Below are 25,257 nucleotides of genomic sequence, written 5' to 3' on the forward strand. Positions count from 1 at the left end.
TCCCACACATAATAAATTAATGCATGACTAGTTCAGTGCCTGGTAAAAATGTTGTCCCTGTTTTTATTTATAATAAACAGATTAATAGTGTATGGGGCAGGAGCTCCAACAAGCCGTTTAGGACAGAGAGTGAATACACATACTATACAGAGATGTGTGTTAGACACTTTTATCCAAAGCGACTTACATAGGCCTACTCAATACTGTGGGCAATCCCCACAGGAGCACTTTGGGGTGAAGTGTCTTGCCCAGGGACACAACGACATGCTGACTGCAGTGGGGTTTGAACCTGTGACCCCCTGATCCGAACACCAACGCACAACCCCACCACACGCCTCCCAATTTTGGAAAATTGCACAATATAAATCTATTTTAGTAGACCTCAACAATATAATTATGATCAGTAGAAATGGCCATGTCATCGGACCTTTAACATACTGCTGGAACCCAGGTAACACAGTCTCGAGGCGACATTGGTTCATGTCCCCGAGCGCTATTGCCGGTGCATCGGGGTGGCTGAGTTGCAGCTCGTGAACACAGTCAGCGATGGAGCCGGCCTCGAGTGACGCTCTGCCGCTGGGAGGCACGTAACCAACAGCAAAATACACCCGCCGCTGTAGGTATTTTTTTGAATGTGAAAACTTTATTAAATGATATCCCCATTTGGTTTGCAAACATGTAGCCTTGGTACCTTTTTAATAGGGGGAACATGAAAACACTGGCCCTGCATGAAGTTTATTTATATGTGTTGCCGGTATGGATGTTGGGGTGTCATACACTACCTATATTTTATATTTGTTTTCCCAAGTGCAATGTAGGGTTAGGTTCACAAATGCAAACATTCTTTAAGCTTTATCATTCTCTAACATTCATGTGTTGAAACTTGTAGCCACCACTACTAACATTCACTTCTCTTACCCCTGCCTCCCGAAAAAAAAAAAAAGCATTTAGTATGTAATGTGAAGAAAACCAAGTTATTCTTTTTCTATGTTGGAAGTGAAGCATTTAGGCAACTGGCTACGAAGGTGGAGCGGGTTTCCTTTTGTTGTCCTGGTGGTGTTAAAATTGCACTCTTTCTGGGAAATGTTATAACCTTATACTGATTCGGTTTTTTAAAGACTGTGGGTTAGCTCTGTGCTGTGTTTTGCTCCTGTCTCACCCCATGTCTGGACGGACACATGCAGTCTGTGGTCCCTACATGACCATCTTACGAATAAATGTTAATCCAAATTACTCTTCGGTCTTTTTTTTTAATGGACAGACAAGACTATCGGTGAGTTTATCATGTTGCACACTGGAAAAAACACCTGCCATTCTGCAAGGACAGGCACAATGTTCAGCAGAATTTATTAAATAAAATACAAGAACACCATAGGTATTTTACTTGAGTAAAACTAACAATACTAGAGTATACAAATACTAAAGTACAAATCCTGCATTTAAAATCTAATATAGGAAATATATCTGGGTTATTTCTTGTGCTTGATATTTTGATAAATGCATCAGTAAGCGTTGACATTTTTTCATCATTAAGTCACATAGCTTAAAAACATACTCTGATCTAACATGTATAGAACCTAAACACTGTGACAGTCATTCAGAACATGTTTTAGTTTTTCATGGCAACATCAGAATCAGAAAGACTTTATTATTCCAGGGGAAAATTGGTTACAGTTTCATTTCAGATTCCAAAGAAGAACTCATCGTCTGGACTTTGCTGTTCAGTTTTTCCACAACTTTGGCTTTAAGATTCTATCAAATAGTGCATTCGTTTTAATTTAAACAAGCAGGTTATTCACTAAACATGTATAATTAAATATTCTAAAGCTTTCTACAATATTCTATGCAACTATTTCACCAAAAATAAGTAACAAAAACTGAAAGAAAACCAACAGTTTGTCAAAGCCAATGTCTACATTTATGTTTTATGTTAATGATAACATACACATCATTAACATAAACAGAGATGGTCTTCAGAAGTCACTATACGCTTGGCACTTTTCCCTTCAGGTCATCAATATTAAAATCACAAATCAAAACCACAGGAGCTGTAACCACGGTGATGAAAAAGCAGCTATAAAAAGTGTAATGTTACATTAAATGCTGTAGTGGGTTAGTACCAGTTTCAGGATGTCCTGTCATAATCACCCTTACAATGATGATCACCTTCTATCAATATAACTCTATTATAAAGTTTCACATTCCAGGCACCAGGCTTGCACCTGTACCAACACATGTTTAGTCGTATAAGGTGAGACCAGTGATCTGTCCTCGGGTTGAATGAATAACTTTATCCAAATTCAACAACAATACTTGGTGTAACAAGAGTAAATACACTATGCTGTGCAAACTGGCTGGGTACACGTCTATTCATGTTCATGAAAACTATGATTGACGCAATAACTGTCTGTCAGTCAGCAGGATCACAGAAAACTACTGGCCCTATTTTCATCAGACCTAATGGAAGTGAGAGGCATAGTCCAAGGATGAACGGATACAAAAATAATGTTTAACTTTCATTCACATTGCGAGATAGAGAATGTGTGCTGCATTCATGTGTTGTCGTAATAATCGGACATAATACTTTCCTAATAGAACAGTTCTTATGAAGGCCCGCTCGAGTTGGAACAATAACTTGCAAACAGATATCACGTTGTGTTTAAACACCGAGCAAAACAACACATTGTTTCCATACCACAAATAAAAGTGACTTCCCAACTCAGTAAAGGGACCATGAGAAGAGCCTGTGAACGCACCGCTGGCTGAGTCTGCTCTTTGTAGATTTCCTCTGGGGTCAAGTTTGTGCTCACAGAAACATGTTTTCATGTCATGTTTAAAAGAACAGCTGTCATTTTTGTATTTTACCTGTTTAACCTTTGTTAAACCGGGACTTCCCATTGAGACTCAGCAAAACCAAGGGTTTCAAAAAAGAGCAAACATGGGAAATGAATAATATTATTCATTTTGCACCCAAATTAGTTATGCTAATATTAGCCCATTGTTTATGAATTGTGTTACACCTGTTTTATTGGATTACGTCCAATGCTGTGTTTCAATTGCAAACGTACTTGTTGAACACTATGTATACGTATCTCTACTAACTGTTATAATCAAATCATTTTTACTGTTAAGAAAAAAACTAAAAATCAAGCCACATGGTGTCAAACTGCGAGGAAATGTCCTTTAAACCAGCAGGTTTTTATGGAAGGCAACGGCAAATGTTTCCCAACAATTAAATACTTTTCTTCTTTTTTACTAAAGTGGTTTATTGCCATTCAAAATCCTTTGAATTTGTGCCATCAGCGGGCAGCTCCACCATGTCTTTTGTGCATTGTCGAACAGTAGTGTACATCCACAAATATTTGTTGAAATAAAGTCTGCCTTCCCTGCATGGCGGTGCTGCTGAGGAACGCTGTAAGAAATTCATACATGATATTTATCCAATGCAAGTTATTTCGCATAGGTGAAAAAGTGTATTGTACTGTATGCTATTCTTGTTGGGATGAAACGTGGTCACCATGTGGTGTGTTTATGCTCTGAAGAGAAGATGAAAGGGGAGTTCATTCAAGGCACATCAAATGCATATTAACTGTTTTAACTTATATGTAAACATCATGAATTGCACAATAGTGCTTTATGGGTTAAGCTTATTATGGTAGGAAGCAACTATGCCTAGATCTGTGGCAGAAATAGCCCTGTATATACTATACATATTAAATTAAAAATGTTCCAGTCCATTTTAAGTGTGCTTGAATTGCTTGTATGTATTTGTTTCCTATTTTTCCAGAACAACAGAGCAAGGAACTGCCATACAAAACAACCAATGTGTCAAACAAGTAGAAAAATACACCGTGCTGTTAATAAACCAGTTTGTAAAAATATGTGCTTTTGATTTCTCCAATAAACCCTGGTTCTAACTGAACTGTTTGAGCACTGAAGTCTGTGCAGGAGACAGCGACACACTGTGGCTCCTCCCTGTCTTAAAACTCCCTTCTTTTGCTGAAAGCTCTGAACAAGAAGTCGCTGTATCCAACTACAGTCCTGCTGAGTGTGTTAGAGGAAGACTTGAGCTACCTGGCTGCTGATTGGATAAGAGTATAAGCTGCATGTTTGAGAATTCCTTATCGGTTACCAGAAATACTGCCTTTACATGCATGTTTTTTGGAGTCATGGTGTAGGACTTAGTGCAGCATTTTTGGGCCGGCGTCGAACTCGGATTTGAACTTCCTCATCCTGTGAAACAGAGAAAACAATCATTACTATAAATTAATCAGTGGTGTAGAGTAACTAAGTACATTTACTCAAGTACTGTTCTAAAGTAAAATGTTTGCTACTTTGTAATTCTACCCCACTACAGTTCAGAGGTACATGGTGTACTTCTACTCCACTACATGTATTTAATACCTTTAGTTACTTTACAGATGTGGATGAATGATATGAAATATAATCAAGTGTTAAATCAGACTTTAGTTCCACCTGGAGTAAATCCACCAGCTACCCTGCAGTATACAAAGTCATTCAAACTAGCTGCACCTTTACCAGCTTTGAGAACACTTTCATGATCAATCATTATAAAACATATATACAGTGGGACAAAAAAGTATTTAGTCAGACACCAATTGTGCAAGTTCTCCCACTTAAAAAGATGAGAGGCCTGTAATTTTCATCCTAGGTACACTTCAACTATGAGAGACAGAATGGGGGGAAATAATCCAGGAAATCACATTGTAGGATTTTTAAAGAATTAATTGGTAAATTCCTCGGTAAAATAAGTATTTGGTCACCTACAAACTCCACTATGGCCAAGACCAAAGAGCTGTCAAAGGACACCAGAAACAAAATTGTAGACCTGCACCAGGCTGGGAAGACTGAATCTGCAATAGGTAAGCAGCTTGGTGTGAAGAAATCAACTGTGGAAACAATTATTAGAAAATGGAAGACATACAAGACCACTGATAATCTCCCTCGATCTGGGGCTCCACGCAAGATCTCACCCCGTGGGGTCAAAATGATCACAAGAACGGTGAGCAAAAATCCCAGAACCACACGGGGGGACCTAGTCAATGACCTGCAGAGAGCTGGGACCAAAGTAACAAAGGCTACCATCAGTAACACACTACGCCGCCAGGGACTCAAATCCTGCAGTGCCAGACGTGTCCCCCTGCTTAAGCCAGTACATGTCCAGGCCCGTCTGAAGTTTGCTAGAGAGCATTTAGATGATCCAGAAGAGGATTGGGAGAATGTCATATGGTCAGATGAAACCAAAATAGAACTTTTTGGTAAAAACTCAACTAGACGTGTTTGGAGGAGAAAGAATGCTGAGTTGCATCCAAAGAACACCATACGTACTGTGAAACATGGGGGTGGAAACATCATGCTTTGGGGCTGTGTTTCTGCAAAGGGACCAGGACGACTGATCCGTGTAAAGGAAAGAATGAATGGGGCCATGTATCGTGAGATTTTGAGTGACAACCTCCTTCCATCAGCAAGGGCATTGAAGATGAAACGTGGCTGGGTCTTTCAGCATGACAATGATCCCAAACACACTGCCCGGGCAACAAAGGAGTGGCTTCGTAAGAAGCATTTCAAGGTCCTGGAGTGGCCTAGCCAGTCTCCAGATCTCAACCCCATAGAAAATCTTTGGAGGGAGTTGAAAGTCTGTGTTGCCCAGCGACAGCCCCAAAACATCACTGCTCTAGAGGAGATCTGCATGGAGGAATGGGCCAAAATACCAGCAACAGTGTTTGAAAACCTTGTGAAGACTTACAGAAAACGTTTGACCTCTGTCATTGCCAACAAAGGGTATATAACAAAGTATTGTGATGAACTTTTGTTATTGACCAAATACTTATTTTCCACCATAATTTGCAAATAAATTCTTTAAAAATCAGACAATGTGATTTTCTGGATTTTATTTTCTCATTTTGTCTCTCATAGTTGAGGTATACCTAGGATGAAAATTACAGGCCTCTCTCATCTTTTTAAGTGGGAGAACTTGCACAATTGGTGGCTGACGAAATACTTTTTTGCCCCACTGTATATATATTATTCTTAAATGGACCAATCTGCACAATCACTACTTTTACTGTCACTACTTTCACTATATTTTGATGAGAATACTTTTCTACTTTTACTTGAGTAACATTTTGAATGCAGGACTTTTACTGTAACAGAGTATTCCTACACTCTGGTACTTCTACTTTTACTCAAGTACAAGATCTGAGTACTTCTACTTTTACTCAAGTACAAGACCTGAGTACTTCTACTTTTACTCAAGTACAAGATCTGAGTACTTCCCCCCCCCCCTGCTATTAATGTAGAAATGATTGCTGTGGTAATATGACATAATTGAAACCCTGAGGAGTAAATTCATTAACAATGAGTAAATGATGTAGTTTTGTACACACAGTTTCAGCAGTGTCTGCTGTCTCCTCTTCTTCGGTGTGTTCACTGCCCTGAGTGAAGGCTTCGTAGTCGGAGAGCGCGCTCTCCACGGCCTCCTCATCGTAGTCCGTCTGGCAATCATCAGACAGTTCCTCTACAGGCACACATTACAGCAGACAACAAGAGCATCTTTTTTCACTATTTTCTTCAACAAATGTTTTACAAAAATGAATGTTTGAAATCATAAAACGTTATCATTATATAGATTTCCAAAAGGATGATTTATGTATTTTTTAAAAAACGTTATCCTTCTGAGAGCTTTAGAGGATGGACATAGTGTCCCGTGTTTGAAGTGGATATAGAGTAGTCAAAATCAAAAGCAGTATTTTAAGGAAGATCCACAAGAGTTTATATAAAACATTTTTGATGCATTGTTTATTGATTACAATATTTTCTGATAACTAACCATCGATCACTGGATTCTTGACAGGTTCGATTCTCGACACTATCTCTGCCAGGTCTGTGAAGGACGCGTTGGGACACGTGACCACCTGAAAGACACAAACTGCATTACTCTAAAGTCAATCCGTCTTTTTTCTTCCTCCTTTACAAACAGACATCAATTGGCATACATTTTTCCTTTTAAATAAGTCGCTGTGACTTTGTGCTGACAAAGCCTTCACCTATTTGATAATTCAATGGCTTACCATGACACCACTGGCACTAAAATGAGTGCATTTAAAGATGCACTCAAGTGTTTGTAGTCACTAGTGTCACTAGAGCATGGTTTGAGAGTAAATCCTGCTTCTGTGTAATCCTGCATGCCACAAGCTAGGTGACGTGTAGAGGTATGTGCAGCATATAATACTGCACATACAATAAGTGAACACAACCATGAGGATACAAATTCAGATCAGCAAGAGTGACATTACATATAACTTCCAATAAACCATTTTAAGTAACTAATACAGAAATTACAATAATTAACCAAGTTAATTGGTGTACAGAGAAAAAAGGACCCAGAACAGAGCCTTGAGGGACCTCAGAGGTTCGTTGGCAGGTTCTGAATGATGTGAGCATGGGAAGTGCAGAGCCAGAGACTGCTAGTTGTTGAAGGTTATGAAGGAGGTACTGGTGATTCACCGGATAATTATGAATAGTTGAAGCATCTAAAAATGTAGCAATGCAATGTCAATAATAAAAAATTACAGTGAGCATGTTAAAACTCTTAAAAAGAAGCCATAGGCTGGGAACAACATGTGTGTTGGGCCTCACTGCTGCATGAACTGAATCTCTGACCACATAGAGAAATTGTATTAACCACATTAACAAGAAGAGGACAGAAGGACGGACCAAATTAAGAACTATGAGATACATTGTGCCTTTGGCGCGTAAAACAAAACATGATCAGTAATTCAAAATCTATCATAGTCTAGGTCAGTAGTTTCTGCAGTTTGCACTCACATGGCCAGTTTTGGTCTTGTGGAACTCCTCCTGATGTCTGTCCTTCAGCATGCTGTCCACCACACCACTGCGTTGCCACACGTCGAACAATGTCTTTCCGTGCTGGTACCCCACCTCCTGCACACATGGAGGTTGGGGGTCAGAGGGATAATCTAAGCCTCCAGGTGGAGGAGGCATGGGTAATATTACATTGAGGAACAGAGCGAAAACTCACAGCGATCTCGTCAAACTTGCCGAACTCCAGTGTGCCGTAGTGGTCGATGGGTGGCCGGATGTACTCGCAGTACTCGCTGTCTTTGACCTGCTCCAGCTGCTGCACACAGCAGACGTATGCTAGCCGGGTTTGGATCTCTGCCATGTTCAGGACCTGGGAGGTAACAAGAGTCGAGTCTTACAGGGCTGCGAAGGCCGATCGGATTGCTTACATTCCACCATTCTCACATACTCTCCACTATTTCTCTCAAATAATATCAGTAAGTGATACAATAGTCGTTTCCCACTAAGTACTAAAAATAGTACACATCTGACATGAATAGTACCTTGACTTTCTCAGACAGAGGGTTGAAGCGTTTCCATAGCAGCCACCAGCCGTTCAGAGAGTCGCCATAGTTGGTTAAGTTGGTTTCATCCCGACTTCCAACATCGATTGCAATCACAACTTTGGCCCCCATAGAGCGAGCCACGTCCGCTGGAACAACACGAGACCAACACGTTCATTCTCTCAGGTCCTGATTATCTTCTTTTTGTTGGCTTCTTATTGTGAGCATGAGGTTTAACAAGATCACACAATTATTACCCAGAGTTACAACTGGTTTGGAATTTTTTATATAAGATATTTATGCTTTGTTTTTTGCTTACTTTGTCCTGTACATTTAACGTAAAGGAGGAATACTTTGAGTTTACACATTAAAGTGTCAAGGTGTTGGGGAATACAACTACAAAAGTGTGACTTTATACAGGTTGTATAAAGTCTTATTTTGTCACCAGAAGCAGCTGATGAAGTCTAACAACACTTCAGTAATGTGTCCTGAGTCAGCATATGTTGGGGTTGAAGGTTAAAGACAGAACATATTGGGGGGGGAGTTTGAAAGCAATTTGTAACTCTGTATGAGTCTCCAGGCTACTTTAGCCACTACTAGTATGAAACATCCAAATCTTCAAGCCAACTTTCAGGGGTCGAGTGGCATTGTGGGTATTGTAGGCAGCACGTTTTGACCAAAAAAAGAGTGTGAGGAATTTTTTTTCTTCTGATTTGTCAATTGTTATATAATTCATTTATGTATCTCTGCCTGCCTTGTAATTACAAATGATTTATTTTAACTTAAAACGCAAATACAATTTTTTATTAAAATAAAACTGCTGCATCAGTCCTTTTGTTTAGCTGATTTTGACAATGTTATATCAGGTCAATGGATAATCAGTGGTGTACAACTTATAAGAATCCGGTACCACTTTACAATAAGACTACCCTTATAAAGGGTTTACGAATAGTTTGTAATTCATTTATTAATTAGGTTGTGAACACTTTATAAATCATGAATAAGCTTTTATAAGACATGAGATAAACAGGGCAACTGTGACTGGTTGCTTGCCAAATAGTGAGCCCACATTTATCTGTACTGCTAAGCCTTATATTGGCTACCAGAGGCATGACAGGGGGGAAGCGAGAGACCAGTAGGAAAAATGGTTATTACAAAAAAATTAAAACAATTATAATTTGAAAAATGATTGATTCGAAAATAATATTATACAGTACAGTACAATTACGTCTGGGTTTCTGTGTTTCATTCAAGCTCGTCTCTGTATGTGTGTGGAACGAGCCATTTTGTGTGCGTGCGCGAGAGAGAGAGCGCACCGGTACCGGAGATCGTTGTTGTTAGCTTCTGGTGCTAGCGAGCTACGCTAACGGAAATAAGGAGCTTTTTCCACAACAAGGTGGAGGAGAGTCCTCTCCTGTCAGACTGAGAGGCTCAGTGAACTAAAGGACTCTTTGAGTGTTTAGATAGTTAACTTTAGTCTAAGTTATCTCAGTGGGTCTCAAACGGTTTGGTCACGATTTATGTAAACAATTATTTCCGAGGCACACGTTTATATGATCATTATAGTTATGAAAAAATAAGAGAATAAATGAAAAACAGGTTTGAAATACTAGTAAAAAAATAATAAAGTTTAAAAGGGTGATTTGTAAAATATCCATAAAGAAAAAGTAAATCTGTTTACAGTTCTGTTTCATATGGATTTTGAGAGATGTATCGATAGATCTCTTAATGTTGCTCTCAAAGTGCACCAGATTGATGCTTTAACTTCAATATTTAAAAGAATCCCGGGGGAGCATGCCCCTGGACCCCCCTATGTTAGGTCCACTCCCCACTTATAAATATAGCACTTTACCCCTGCTTACACCTATATGCCGTGAGCTGATTATCGAGCCATCATTGTAACAGTCGCTGGTGTACTGTGTATTTGCGTGGGGAGTGTTGCAGTAGAAAATTACACTGTAGCAACCGGTACATTAATGGGAAACACTAAATGTTTGCGCACCCTCTATGAAACGTCAAGCTACTGTGGGGTAGCTTGACGTTTCATAGAGGGTGCTCAAACATTTAGTGTTTCCCATTAATGTACCAGCTACTGTGGGGTAGCTTGACGTTTCATAGAGGCAAGGCAAGGCAAGGCAAGTTTATTTATATAGCACTTTTCAACACAAGGCAATTCAAAGTGCTTTACAAAAAATGAAAGACATTAAGAAAATGGCATCATTAAAAAGAGAAGCTAATAAAATAAACATTAAAAGAAAAAATACATGGATAAAAGTTACAGTGCAGTCTAAGATATGAATAGTTCAATTAAAAGCAGCGACAAAAAGAAAAGTCTTCAGCCTGGATTTAAAAGTAGTAAGAGTTGCAGCGGACCTGCAGGTTTCTGGGAGTTTGTTCCAGATATTTGGAGCATAATAACTGAACGCTGCTTTACCGTGTTTAGTTCTGACTCTGGGGACAGAAAGCTGACCAGTCCCTGAAGACCTGAGAGATCTGGATGGTTCATCATTTAGCAGGAGGTCAGAAATGTATTTTGGGCCTAAACCATTCAGTGCTTTATAAACCAGCAGCAGTATTTTGAAATCTATTCTTTGACACACAGGAAGCCAGTGTAAAGACTTAAGAACAGGAGTGATGTGATCCACTTTCTTAGTGTTAGTGAGGACTCGAGCAGCAGCGTTCTGAATCAGCTGCAGCTTCCTAATAGATTTCTTAGTGAGACCTGTAAAGACACCATTGCAGAAGTCCAGTCTAATGAAGATAAAAGCATGGACAAGTTTTTCCAAATCCTGCTGTGACATTAGTCTTTTAATCCTAGATATATTCTTTAGGTGATAGTAGGCTGATTTAGTAACTGTTTTAATGTGACTGTTGAAACTCGGGTCAGAGTCCATGACTAGATTTCTGGCTTTATCTGTTGTTTTGAACATTGCAGACTGAAGCTCAGCGCTAACTTTTATACGTTCTGCCTTGGCTCCAAAAACCATTACCTCAGTTTTATCTTTGTTTAATTGGAGAAAGTTCTGACACATCCAGTCATTGATTTGTTCAATGCACTTACTCAGTGTTTGAATTGGAGCATAGTCTCCTGGTGAAATTGTTACGTACATTTGTGTGTCATCTGCATAGCTATGGTAACTTATTTGGTTGTTCTTCATTATCTGAGCCAGTGGTAGCATGTAGACGTTAAAGAGAAGAGGCCCCAAGATGGAGCCTTGAGGTACCCCACATGTCATATTTGTCAACTCAGATGTGTATTTACCTATAGAAACAAAGTTGTTTTTGTCCTTTAAGTAGGATTCAAACCAATTTAGAACTGTTTCCGAAAGTCCCACCCAGTTTTCCAGTCGGTCTAGTAATATGCTGTGGTCAACAGTGTCAAACGCAGCACTGAGATCTAATAATACTAACACTGAAGTTCTGCCACTGTCTGTGTTTAAGTGGATGTCATTAAAGACCTTTACAAGAGCAGTCTCAGTGCTGTGGTTTGGACGAAAGCTTGACTGGAACACATCAAAACAGTTATTTAAATGCAAGAAATTACTCAACTGTTGAAAAACAACTTTTTCAATGATTTTACCTAGAAATGGCAGGTTTGATATGGGCCTGTAATTGTTCATTACTGAAGCATCTAGATTATTCTTTTTTTAAGAGCGGTTTAATGACTGCAGTTTTCAGGGCCTGTGGAAAAATACCTGAGTGAAGAGATTTGTTTACTATATGAAGTAGATCTGAGGCCATGCAAGGCAAAACGTCTTTGAAAAATCCTGTTGGAATAATATCAAGGCAGCAGGAGGAGGATTTCAAAAGTTGAATAATGTCCTCTAGGTTTTTATCACTTTTTTAGAGGGTGCTCAAACATTTAGTGCACCCCCAAAAGAAAATCTCTGGCGCCGCCACTGAGCCTGCAACCCCATTTTAAATGTGCAGTGCAAAACAGGCTCATTGCAGCCACTAACGCTGTGATAAGAAGACACACTTTGCCAAATACCAGCATTTTCTTTCTTTTCATTTTTTTGCACAGATTGCAAAGTGGCAAAGTATTATAACTTATTGTTCTAGCAAAAGGATTGCACAATTGTATTATGTTTTTTTTATTTTACCACACATAATTATGGAGCATTGTTCTATTATCACTGTTCTAGCAAAGTGATTTTTTTGAAAGGAATGCTCACGTTCATATTGATGTATTTTAATAAACGTTACTATTTCTGTTGGGGGGTCCCGACTTTTTTTTTCTCCAAAGGGGGGGCCTGACAGAAAAGGTTTGAGAACCACTGAGTTATAGGAATAAGTCCCCCCAAAACAGATCTATACTGCCCAGTCTATAATGGTGTACTATATTTCTAACAAAGCTTGAATTCCTTTAAAAAGTAGATGTTCCAATACCTTGCTATACACTGAATACAACCTTTCCCACTTATGTGAAGCAATACAAGCAGTGAAACCCCCCCCTCCCAATGTCCCTCACCAGGCAGGTTGTTGATGTACCCTCCGTCCATGAGTAAGTGTCCATCTTTGGGGTCACAGAGCGGCGGCAGGTAACCAGACAGGGACATACTAGCCCGGACGTATCGCCACAGAGAACCTGAAGACAGAGACAGGACATCAACATGTTGAATAATAGAAAAAAAGACAATAGTAGAAATAGATAGCTGACTGTAAGCAGTTTTAAAACATACTTTACATCAGATATCCAAGAAATAAAGCATCATAGGGATGTTTTTTTTCATTAGTACTCTGTTTTGCTAGACCTGTTTTTCCACCCTTTAAGTGGAGTAAAAACATGTTTTTAGGGGGGATTCCATAAATGAAATATATTCACATTTGGTACAGTGGTGGAAGAATTACTCAGAGTTATTGCTTGCTCTTCTAAAAGTGGTAATTTGAAAGGGTTAGGGTTACAAGCTTAGATCCTGCATTCTACATCTTACTTTAGTAAATTACAAAAATATTGGCATAAAAATATGCTAAAGTACCAAAAGTAAAAGTACTTATTAAGGGTAATTGTCCACTTCAGAATCACATGTTAATAGATTACTTGATTATTATTGTTATGAAATGTGGAGCTACTATAGTTTTTTTGTAATTTGCTGCTTGATATCTTAACCTATAATTAAATGTCAATGTTTGTTTATTAGTTTATTTATATTTTGTATTACTGTAGCTGATCATCTAAATCTGTAAAGTAACTAGCTACTAGTTACTATTAGTGAAGTAAAAAGTGCAACATTGGCTTCAAAATGTACTGCAGTAGAAGTAGTGTAACATTAAAATACTCAGGTAAAGTAAATATACTTCATAACATTTCACCCCTAACTTTGCAATTTTCTAAATTAAGAAGCTGGTTTTTTAAATGAATGTATCAGAAGATTTAGATGAAAAAGAGCCAGAAGGCGCTCAGACCGTCAGTGTGCACCCTCATGCAGGACGCTGTGATGTCAGTGGTGATGTTGAAGTAGGGCAGCCACAGGTCCTGGCAGAGGAAAGGTGGTAAAACAGACACAATTATATGTCATAAAGTATCTGCTCTCATGAGTTATTAATGTTGCTTTGTCACAATTATACCATATGCATAATGTTAAATAAAAAACGAAATAATCCTCATAGCAAAAAGTAAAAGTTGACATCAGGACGGCAGATAGCTTGCACATCTTCCGGCGCAAACTGAAAACTCATCTCTTTCGACTCCACTTCGAGCGTTAGAACTATTAACGAAGCACTTTTATACTAATAAAGGACTGGCTTATCTAAAGCCAGTTGAGTAGCACTTGAAATGTTTGGCTCTATGAAACCTGATGTACTTATATGATTCTGTTTTCTTCAAGGTTGTGTCTTCCTGGTGGAATGTACTTATTGTAAGTCGCTTTGGATAAAAGCGTCAGCTAAATGCAATGTAATGTAATGTAATGTAAAAGTAAAAGTAGCTCAAGGGATTTGGAACAATACCAATGATCTCTTAAATTTGGCTTAGTCTATATATCCTATTGGCCCGACTGCTTACGTCATTTTAAATACTTTAAAAGAAAACCATCACCGTACCTCTATCTGTTTGCCCTTGAAGACGGAGCTGATGCTGGAGTTAAAGGACGCTCCAGAAAACATGGATGTAACAGGGTATGTCAGATCCCAAATCTTCTTAAAGAAGGAGTTCATATCCTGAGAAACAGAGGAAGTTATTAAGGGAAGTGAAGAAAAAGTGTAGTAAACTATTAGACTCAGCTTTCCTCTGAAAGAATGATGTCTTAAAAATAGTAATAACAAACGTTAAACTAGTGTCAAGAATACTTCGTAAATATCAGAGCTGGGGTCATAATAAATAGACCAAGCTCTGGATGAAAATAAAAACATTTTATAACAAAAATCTATATCTAAGTAACATTCCATTTAATTAAAAGTGCATTTGTATCTTCGTCCACACACCATGGCCCACTCCCGAGCCCGGACCCTCATGCGGCTGTTGCTCTTCTCCTCAGCGTACAGTGCTCCCATTAAGGAGCCGATGGAGGTGCCCCCCACCATGTCCACAGGGATCCCCGCCTCATTCAGAGCCCGCAGGATCCCCACCTGAGAGCAGCCCCTGCAGAGAGACAGGCCTCATGACATCACAGGGTATCTGGGATATCACATACTGCTGAAGATTCTGATACACGCACACAAGTGTAATGTAACCTGATTGTTACCCCCCCCAGTTACGTCCAAAAGGCCAACACTGCAGTTATTATCGCAACTATACAACAACAACAACAACAACAACAACAACTACTACTACTAGTACTACTCAGCCTACTTTCAGCTACAGAAACCAACTATTACATTATTCAGCTATTTCAGGATATTGAGGCTATACAGGTTGTTGTTTATACCTTTTTTAACTTTTCTTTTAAATATTAAGCTTAATTACTAGTATTCCTACTCCAGCATATCATTCACCATGTCAGTGCAATGCATTTTAGCTGTAACCATTTTGATTACAATCTTTTCACTTTTCTGTATTTTCCCACTAAGTTCAGGAACACACTTACTTGGTTTCTGTAGCTAAAAGCAGCTACAGAGACCATTCAACTATTAAAATATTCCGATTTTTCTGCATTTTCAGCCAAGTTCAGCAACACATTTTCGCAGCATACAGCATTCACACGCATTTTCAGCAGGAAATGCATTTTCTAGTTAATGTTGAAGTGGAGATTTACAATAAATATTTTAACTTCTACTGTGTAAAGGGAATACTGCTGTTAAAAAGCACCTTATTTGTTTGAAGTGTTTGCAAACCAAATGTTATTGCACTTTTGTTCATTTCACAGTACTAATCAAATAAAAGTACGCAATACACTACTTTTGAATTCATTATTGAACATTTTAATCGTTGCCCAGCACTAGTATTACTATAATTATTATAGTGTTCAGAGAATCTGGACAGCCAAAAACGGTTTCTTAAGTGTTTACCATTGCAAGATACTAGAACCTGTAAAGAAACATGTGCAGATGTATCTGAAAGAAATGGTAGTATCTTGTGGGAATGTTAACAAAAAGGCCTGTGGGACAACTAGCAGAGGGTTTGCTATCATTCAGAAAGGCCCAGGCTGATATTTGTTAGGGGGGGAGCACATTTCCTCAGACGAAAGAAAAAGAGGTTCTATTTCGTATATGGCTTCGCCCTCTAAGGCTATCGCTATTGGGTAATCCCCCTGCGCACCCGCGCAGCACTGAAACACTTGTAGTCCACGCCCACCCGCAAGGTGGGCCCCACCCTCGGGCTCCCTTCCGGTATAAATAGGAAGGAGGCCCGACAATCTGCTCCCTCTTTTCTTCAGCACCTCGTTACTGAAGCACAAGAGACACTTCAATTGCAGAGTAAACATGAGTAACAATTGTGTGAGAGATTGTCCCTCATGTGGCTCTGGGTTCATAATGAATTATGACCAGCACACAGTATGCGAATCCTGCCTGGGGTCAGAGCACGCGTACGAGGCTCTAAACCAGCAGGTCGCATGCACACACTGTGCCCGTCTCCCCTCGGGCGACAGGAAGCGGAGAGCGGATGCTCTCGCTGCTGCGGCCGAGGAGGACGATTGGCCCGTCCAGGCTTACGAGCCCGCGGACGGGAGCCTCGTGTCCCTGGGGCCGACTGCCGGGCAAGAGTCGGACGACTCCTACCCCGCCTCCCTCCACGGTTCACCGTTCGGTTCTCCCCTCCCTCCTCTCCACCGGACGGAGCAGGGTGCCAGCTTGGCGGCCGAACATGCTTTCCCCTTCTCCGTCACCACAGCGCTACCAGCGATAGGTGGCATCCTAGGGGAACTGCCAGAGATCATACGCAAGGCGGCCGCCTGCAGAGATCTCCCCGTTCCCCTAGCTCAGGAGAGGTGTGCTCCGGACGACATGACCAGAGTTTTTCGCGGGTGCAGACGGTCAGGAGTGACCCGATCTGGCCACGCTTCCCGGCCATCAGGAGGTTCCAGGAGGGGGTGGCGGCAAACCCGAGGACCCTGAAGGCTCCGGTGGCCACATTTGTTCCCCTCACCAAGGTGGAGGGGTTCACAAATGCTGGTTTCCCAGCCACCCCTTCTCTGGAGACGAGCCTGACGGCGTTTTTTGGGGTAAGACAGGCCAACATAATCGCTGGACGGCGCCCTACGTTGAGCTCCCCCAGAGACCAGTATGTCGCCCGCCAGACCGACCGGGTGCACCAGTGTGCCTTTTAGGCGGCGGCGGCGGCGAATAACATCCAGATCACAGATCCAGCGCCACCTCTGGCTGCAGCAGGCGTCTGTTACGGAGACAGCCAGAAAAGTGCTACTGGACGCTCCAATCGGACCCCAGTTCCACGCCATGGTGGAGTCCATGAAGACGGCCGCGGAACAGGCGGACGACATTCTCCAGCATGTCAGCTGGCTCCAGCATGTCAGCTGGCTCCAGCCTGCTGAGCGCCTACAGCGGCACCAACGCCCGCAGCAGCCGCGGCGTCCACACCGGCCACAGTGGTAGCAGAGGCCGCAAGCGGAGAGACGCCCACAGCAACCGCCTCGGCGTCAGGCTCGCCCTTCGGCGGCTGCAGGGGCTCCGTCCCACGTCTCCGCTCCCCCGCCACCCCAGAGACAGGGTCTCCCGGTGGCGAGTCAAAGGGGAGTGAGGCTCCCCCGCTCCTGGTCTGCTCCACAAGAGCCTCTGAGGAAGCAGAGCCGGTTCTGAAATTTTGGGGGGTTATGAGTAAAATAAAATGTGTTCATTTTCCAACTTTTGTCTGAGTCATCAGTAACAAGTGTTTCTCACATATCCCCCCTGTGTAAGCCAGCTGCCTATAACCTATCAGTTACTAGCCAGCAGGGCTCGCTGCAGGAGCCTGCCGGTTTTAACCTATCGGTTAATAAACTGCAGAGCTCGCGGCATTCCTCTGTCCGAGATACGCCTCCTACACACGGTCATAATAAACCCATGAGCGCCGTTATAACGCCTCATGTGGACAGCACTGCACACACCTCCACTCATCCCCTGAGCGTGTACACGCCTCATGATGAGAGCCGGAGTGAAACGCAGCGTGTGGAGGCTCCCTGGCGTGGCTCGTCGCCATGACGACCACAGAACATCTCGAGCATGTGCGCCCGCCCTCAGAGTGTTTCTCAGAGTGGCAGCGCGTGGGTCTGATGGACAGATGGATGAGCAGGCTGATCAGCAGAGGGTACACCCTGCAGTTAGCCTCTCCCCCCCACAGTTCAATGGGATACAGGAAACACTCCTGTCATCCCAGGAACAGTCTTGCGCTCCAATCCGAGCTGCAGGAACTCCTGTTGAAAGAGGATATTTCCAGGGTTCCTCAAAGGGAGGAATATCAGGGTTTTTTTACTCCCGTTATTTTCCTAATCCCGAAAAAGACTGGGGCAATGAGACATCCTCGATCTGTCAGTATTCCACATGCTGACGATCAAACAGGTGCTGGAATGTGTTCACCAGGACGACTGGTTCACTTCCACCTGAAGGATGCATACTTCAACGTACCCATCATCCCGAAACACAGGAAATTCCTGCGTTTTCTCATTTCAGGGAATATCAGACCAGACAATCGTCTGCGGTTCGGATATTTCCTGGCACCTCGCATTTTTTCAAATTGTGTATAAGGCCACTACACAGAGGAGGGATGAGAGTGTGTTTTATCTGGACGACCTGCTATTGCTGGCTCGCTCCAGGGAGGAAGTTGCTTTACAGACGTTACATTCGTATCGCATCTGTCAAAGCCTGGGTTTCATAATGAATTGGAAGAAGAGCTGTCCTCTTCCCTCTCAGACAATCGTTTATCTGGAGTGGAATTAAACTCAGCCAGCATAGCGCGGCTCTCGCGGCAGAGAGTGGAGGAACTGACAGCTCTCCTCTGGCGTGTCACAACCCGCACAGCCCTCTCCGTGACGCAGCTGCTCAGCGTTGGCGTCAGCTGGTCATGTGGTGATCCCCCTGGGTCTCTTCCAACAGGGGGACACTCCAGAGGTGGGTCATTCGCTAAAGAAGCCTGCTGTTTTTAACCTATTGGTTTATAAACTACAGAGCTTGCGGCATTCCTCTGTCCCAGAATGCTGACGATCAAACAGGTGTTGGAATGTGTTCACCAGGACGACTGGTTCACTTCCATAAACCTGAAGCCTGCACATATACTTCCATATACCCATCATGGAATATTTTATCGGAAATATGAAACTGTATTTTCATTTTATGTAATTTTTTATTATTATTATGACTTTGTATATCTGCCCCTGATGTCGAACACAAAAAGAAAGGAAATGTGTGTTTGGTAGATTATTTTTAAGTTAAAACAATGCTTCTTGGCAATACATCTTATACCGTTGGAAAGCCTGTTTTCTTACCTTTCCAATGGTATCACATTTGTGAGGAACAAGTATTTGTGGGATGAGCAGCAGAGCTAGGTATGTGGGGTGCGCCCATGAAAAATGTGACAAATCTCAAAATGTGACAAATCTCCTCCGAACAGCAGCTGCCAGGAGCCTGCCATGACTGCCCTTCACCGTCAGGCCCACTTACACTGGAACATCAACATGTGGAGGAACATTATGTTCAGAGCACTGGAACCTCACCATGTGGAGGAACATTATGTTCAGAGCACTGGAACCTCAACATGTGGAGCAACATTATTTTTAGAGCACTGGAACATCAACATGTGGAGGAACATTATGTTCACAGCACTGGAAGCTCAACATGTGGAGGAACATTATGTTCAGAGCACTGGAACATCAACATGTGGAGGAACATGTTCAGAGTACTGGAACCTCAACATGTGGAGGAACGTTATGTTCAGAGCACTGGAACCTCAACATGTGGAGGAACATTATGTTCAGAGCACTGGAACCTCAACATGTGGAGGAACATTATGTTCAGAGCACTGGAACCTCAACATGTGGAGGAACATTATGTTCAGAGCACTGGAACCTCACCATGTGGAGGAACATTATGTTCAGAGCACTGGAACATCAACATGTGGAGGAACATTATGTTCAGAGCACTGGAACCTCAACATGTGGAGGAAGATTATGTTCAGAGCACTGGAACCTCAACATGTGGAGGAACATTATGTTCAGAGCACTGGAACATCAACATGTGGAGGAACATTATGTTCAGAGCACTGGAACCTTACCATGTGGAGGAACGTTATGTTCAGAGCACTGGAACCTCAACATGTGGAGGAACATTATGTTCAGAACACTGGAACCTCAACATGTGGAGGAACATTATGTTCAGAGCACTGGAACATCAACATGTGGAGGAACATTATGTTCAGAGCACTGGAACCTCAACATGTGGAGGAACATTATGTTCAGAGCACTGGAACCTCAACATGTGGAGGAACATTATGTTCAGAGCACTGGAACCTTAACATGTGGAGGAACATTATGTTCAGAGCACTGGAACCTCAACATGTGGAGGAACATTATGTTCAGAGCACTGGAACATCAACATGTGGAGGAACATTATGTTCAGAGCACTGGAACCTCACCATGTGGAGGAACATTATGTTCAGAGCACTGGAACCTCACCATGTGGAGGAACATTATGTTCAGAGCACTGGAACATCAACATGTGGAGGAACATTATGTTCAGAGCACTGGAACCTCACCATGTGGAGGAACATTATGTTCAGAGCACTGAAACCTCAACATGTGGAGGAACATTATGTTCAGAGCACTGGAACTTCAACATGTGGAGGAACATTATGTTCAGAACACTGGAACCTCAACATGTGGAGGAATATTATGTTCAGAGCACTGGAACCTCAACATGTGGAGGAACATTATGTTCAGAGCACTGGAACCTCACCATGTGGAGGAACATTATGTTCAGAGCACTGGAACCTCACCATGTGGAGGAACATTATGTTCAGAGCACTGGAACCTCAACATGTGGAGGAACATTATATTCAGAGCACTGGAACCTCAACATGTGGAGGAACATTATGTTCAGAGCACTGGAACCTCAACATGTGGAGGAACATTATGTTCAGAGCACTGGAACATCAACATGTGGAGGAACATTATGTTCAGAGCACTGGAACCTCACCATGTGGAGGAACATTATGTTCAGAGCACTGGAACTTCAACATGTGGAGGAACATTATGTTCAGAGCACTGGAACCTCACCATGTGGAGCAACATTATGTTCACAGTGTGGAGAAGACGTGGAAAACGCTTTGCTGATTGCTGCACCGTTAGATTGGGAGTGGAGAGGATGGAATGGCCTGCAGTCCTGACCCCGATTGGGGTCAGGACTGCACTCTTGTGGGATCAGCTTGCTGTCAGATACCTCATTCACAACAACGCAACTCCGGTTCATGCTCCATGCTAGAGCTTTTCAGGTTCAGAACCGGTTCTTCGGTTTAGCTCCGGCTCTTTTCACACCGCTCAGAGTCCGACTGATGCTGCGTCATTGCGTCATCGTTTGCGTCATGACGTAACCGTTTGCGTGCCTGCTTCATAAAGCCAAACCGCGCGGAAACCCTCACAGCTCACATCGACAACAACAACAATGGCCGATTGTGTTGAAGCGCTACTCGTTTTGGTTTTGCTCTGTCGAAACTAAATGGAAGAAATGGGACGGCTTTACTACCAACTTTACAGTCGTTACATGCTATATTCAAAACTGCTTTACAATCGTAATCATCAACTTCAACGACGATTCCGATTACCCCTGCCCCCGCCTCGCGGTGCTTTTGCTCTAGCCGGACAATTTGTTGGTGCTTGAAACAAACCGGATTCCGGAGCTAAGAGGCTGCTCCGCTGCGGTGTGAACAGGAAAACCCGGTGCTTTTCAAGCTCCAGCTCCGAACCGGCCCTGAAACACCGTTGGTGTGAATGAGGTAAGAGTGACCAACACATCCCACAGCAGAGTGTGAGCAGGCTGGTGACAGCATGAGGGGGAGAGGCTGTTTTGGCTGTGTTTGGTTCTTCCACACGCTACTGAGGCTGCTTGTTAAAATAATACATTGTTAACAAATAAATTGTTGCCAATATGTCTTGTTTCCTCCGACTTCAATCATCCAATCCACCAAACAACACCAAACAAGCAGCAAAAAAAGCTGTTTGGCATTGGCAGAGGAGATTTGTCACATTTTCATGGGCGCAACCCACATATTCAGCTCTGCTGCTGATCCCACAAATGCATGTTCCTTGCAAATGTGGCACCATTTGAAAGGTAAGGAAACAGGCTTTCCAACAGTATTGTATGTATACAGTATAAGATGTATTGCCGAAATAATCTACCAAACACAAATGTCCTTACTTTTTGTGTTAAGTTTATATGATTAAAAAAAACTCGTACACTGCTTGCCAGGTATCGTAAAAAAAGAACAGGTTCTAAAATCTCAAATTACAAAGATCTGAAACTAATATATGATATTTCAATGCAGATGTTTGATATTATACCTTTCGTGGAAAAAACATAACTAATGTGTGGAACTTGTGTCAGATTTGATTGCAGGGTAAACAATGTCTCATTGAGTCTTGCTGATGTACTGAATGTGTTTGTTTATAAAGTGTATATAAAGTACCTGGCGCCCCCTCCACCCAGCACCAGGGCGATGCTGTTTCCTGTCAGAACCCTGGCCAGGCGAGAGAAGTCGGAATGACGATCCGGACCTTTTTCAAACACACGCTGGTACAACTCTCTCTGCGCACACACACACACACACACACACACACACACACACACACACACACACACACACACACACACACACACACACACACACACACACACACACACACACACACACACACACACACACACACACACACACACACACACACACACACACACACACACACACACACACACACACCACACACACACACACACACAGCAATACAAAAGATTAAGGATAAGTATTTACACCAAATTGAAATTTACATATACCAGGAATGTCCAAAGATTGGCCAGCGGGCCGTCAGATTTAATACGGCCCGCAGCTCCGGTCTTATAATATATTATTTATGGCCCGCTAGCACAGTGGTTCTCAAATGGGGGTACGTTGCAGTACTGCAGGGGGTACGTGAGATTTATTTTATGTTAATGAGAAAGAAAAAAACACAAGTAATGCATTTAAACTACTAATAGTAGATTAACTACTTTATTCAAAGGTTTACAGTAATTCTGGACAATAAAATGGGAAAAAAAACGGGGTGCTCTCTTTTCCTCTCTCTCCTGACAGCCCGTCAGTCTCGTGCAGCTCGCTGAACCTGTAATAAGTGACCCGACAGTAAAGAATAAATATATTTATAACTAGTTTAGCTAGTTCCAGAGTAGATAAACTATCTAAGTGTGTTAGGTCTAACTCTTAGTGTATTTAATTTTGCTCCACTCAACGGTCCGTCACAGCGGCGGAGCTGTGATCATGTAGAGCTGCGTGTTCTCCGTCAGCAGCAGCTGATCTCTCTCTCGCGTCCGGTTATACTTCACTCGCGTTTATGTCCAAATCTATCAGATCTAGCTAGTTCTAGTTAATTATATGACTGCCTGCTTATCAAAGGACACCTAAACAATAAGCGTTGCTTGGCAACGGCGTGTGGTCGCAAAGTATAGCGCAGCATTATGCATATGTTTATAGAAGGGGTCAAAATCCCATGCTCATAAAATGCTCATATATTTTTTCTCTTCATTCCCCACGCCCCAAAATAAATAGATATACCAATTTTAGGAAAAGTAACGAAGTTTGAGCAGTGTGGGTTTTATAATTAACAGAGTTACACATATTTCAAAACATAAGTTTAAGAACTGCAGGTGCCTCCCTGTCAGAATGACAAAGATCCTCAGTGAAGCACAAGCCCATGGTTCTCACTATATTGTAAGTACAACTTATTAAAAAGATCAGTTCAATGCAACTAATGTCGTCTCAGTGTTATTGCATGATGTTAAAATTGGTTTGCCATGAATTTAGTGATGGATTATAAACATTTTAAATGTAGTTTTTTCTCAGTTACAATGTTGTTGTTTTAATAAATCAGACACTGATGGTGCAGCACTGTAGGCTACTGTACCTCTTTAAAAGCATTTTTTCCTTCACAAATTGTGTTTGCGCTGATCAGGGGGTACTTGGCTGAATTTCTTTTTCAAAGGGGGTACATTATTGAAAAAAGTTTGAGAACCACTGCGCTAGCACTGTCAAACAGAATACATTTGTTTAGGCCCTGTCCACACGGAGACGAAATGGAGACGAAAACGAAAAAGAGCCTAACCCCGGGATTCCACCGGGTCCGTCTGTGCCGTGTCACGGCTGCGCCGTGGTTTTGTTCCGACCTCTTACAGCGTCAAACCCTACCGGGCGCGTTTCAGAAGCGGAGAGTCTTGCGTGCCGGCTCGCAGTTTTTGTTGATTTGGGCATATTTCCTGGACAGGCTACTTTGTACAGACAAAGTTAATAATAATTGTAATATTCCAGTTATAAACGACATGAATCAAAGATGTGTTGCTGTATTTTAGTGGTAAAAAAATGCATTCATCATCATAATTATTCTATATATATAATTTACACAGTGCCTGTAAACTGGAGGAGAACGCTGGCATTTCTCTCTCTTGAAAGACTACGGAGGGATAGGGTCTGCAAAATGTGTTTATTTTGGGGATTGACTGGATGCTCTGACCGGTCCACTTCCTGCCCGGCGCTATGCAACGCCTCGCGTCCCGTAGAAAATAGACCAGCCGCCTATTTTTAGCGGAGCCCAGCGCCGAGACGCTTCTGGGACACTTCTAGTCGTAACACTGGTTGAATAGCACCCATTGACTAGACTAGTTACGCGGCCGTAACGCGGCCGTAACGCGGCCGTAACACGGCCGTAACGCGGCGCAGACGGACCCGGTAGAATCTAGGGGTTAGTCGTTTTCAAATAAGTCTTCCGTCCACACGAAAACGGCTCAAGAAACGTGTCTGTCCACGCGAGACCGCTCGAAAACGCTGGAGACGCTGTAGTACATATGCCGGGCCTGTAAGTGGCGCTGTACTTCCGCCACAAAATACACCAAAAGCAGCGAATAAGACTGATGACGATTATTATTATTATTATTATTATATTATATTATTATTGTTGCTGATGGTTGTGGTAGAGGAGCTGTAGATTTTGCACTAAAATCTGTATCATGGTCAGTAGCGTCTTGAGCATGAACGCAACCCTGTGATCCGCCATTGTTGTTGGCGAAACACATCAGCAATGACGCGTGTGGCGTGGGGGTGAGCAGGAGAGGTGGGGAGAGGCAATTTTCAGGAAATGATCGTATAGGGCGTACACACGGAGCCGCAAGCGCTTCGTCCTCAGACCTACCCACTTTGGGAGTCGTTAACAAAGTGTATCAAATTCGGAATCCGCGTTTCCGTTTCGGCCTC

The 25,257-nt window shown here is 42.3% G+C and overlaps 1 protein-coding gene across 1 annotated transcript in view; it reads right to left on the reverse strand.

The window, feature by feature from the left end:
* Nucleotides 1-1,274: 1,274 nt before the first annotated feature.
* The window catches only part of LOC117541196 (patatin-like phospholipase domain-containing protein 7), a 94,199-nt gene continuing 70,216 nt past the window's right edge, over nt 1,275-25,257 (reverse strand). Inside the window, 11 exon segments of the mRNA XM_034208345.1 lie at nt 1,275-4,233; nt 6,408-6,538; nt 6,851-6,935; nt 7,849-7,965; nt 8,063-8,215; nt 8,388-8,536; nt 12,859-12,975; nt 13,794-13,863; nt 14,430-14,546; nt 14,811-14,967; nt 22,432-22,550. Of these exon segments, the coding sequence (XP_034064236.1) occupies nt 4,168-4,233; nt 6,408-6,538; nt 6,851-6,935; nt 7,849-7,965; nt 8,063-8,215; nt 8,388-8,536; nt 12,859-12,975; nt 13,794-13,863; nt 14,430-14,546; nt 14,811-14,967; nt 22,432-22,550 (1,281 nt within the window). The 3' untranslated portion in view covers nt 1,275-4,167.

The sequence above is a fragment of the Gymnodraco acuticeps genome, unplaced genomic scaffold, assembly GCF_902827175.1.
Source record: "Gymnodraco acuticeps unplaced genomic scaffold, fGymAcu1.1, whole genome shotgun sequence".
Classification (NCBI taxonomy): Eukaryota; Metazoa; Chordata; class Actinopteri; order Perciformes; family Bathydraconidae; genus Gymnodraco; species Gymnodraco acuticeps.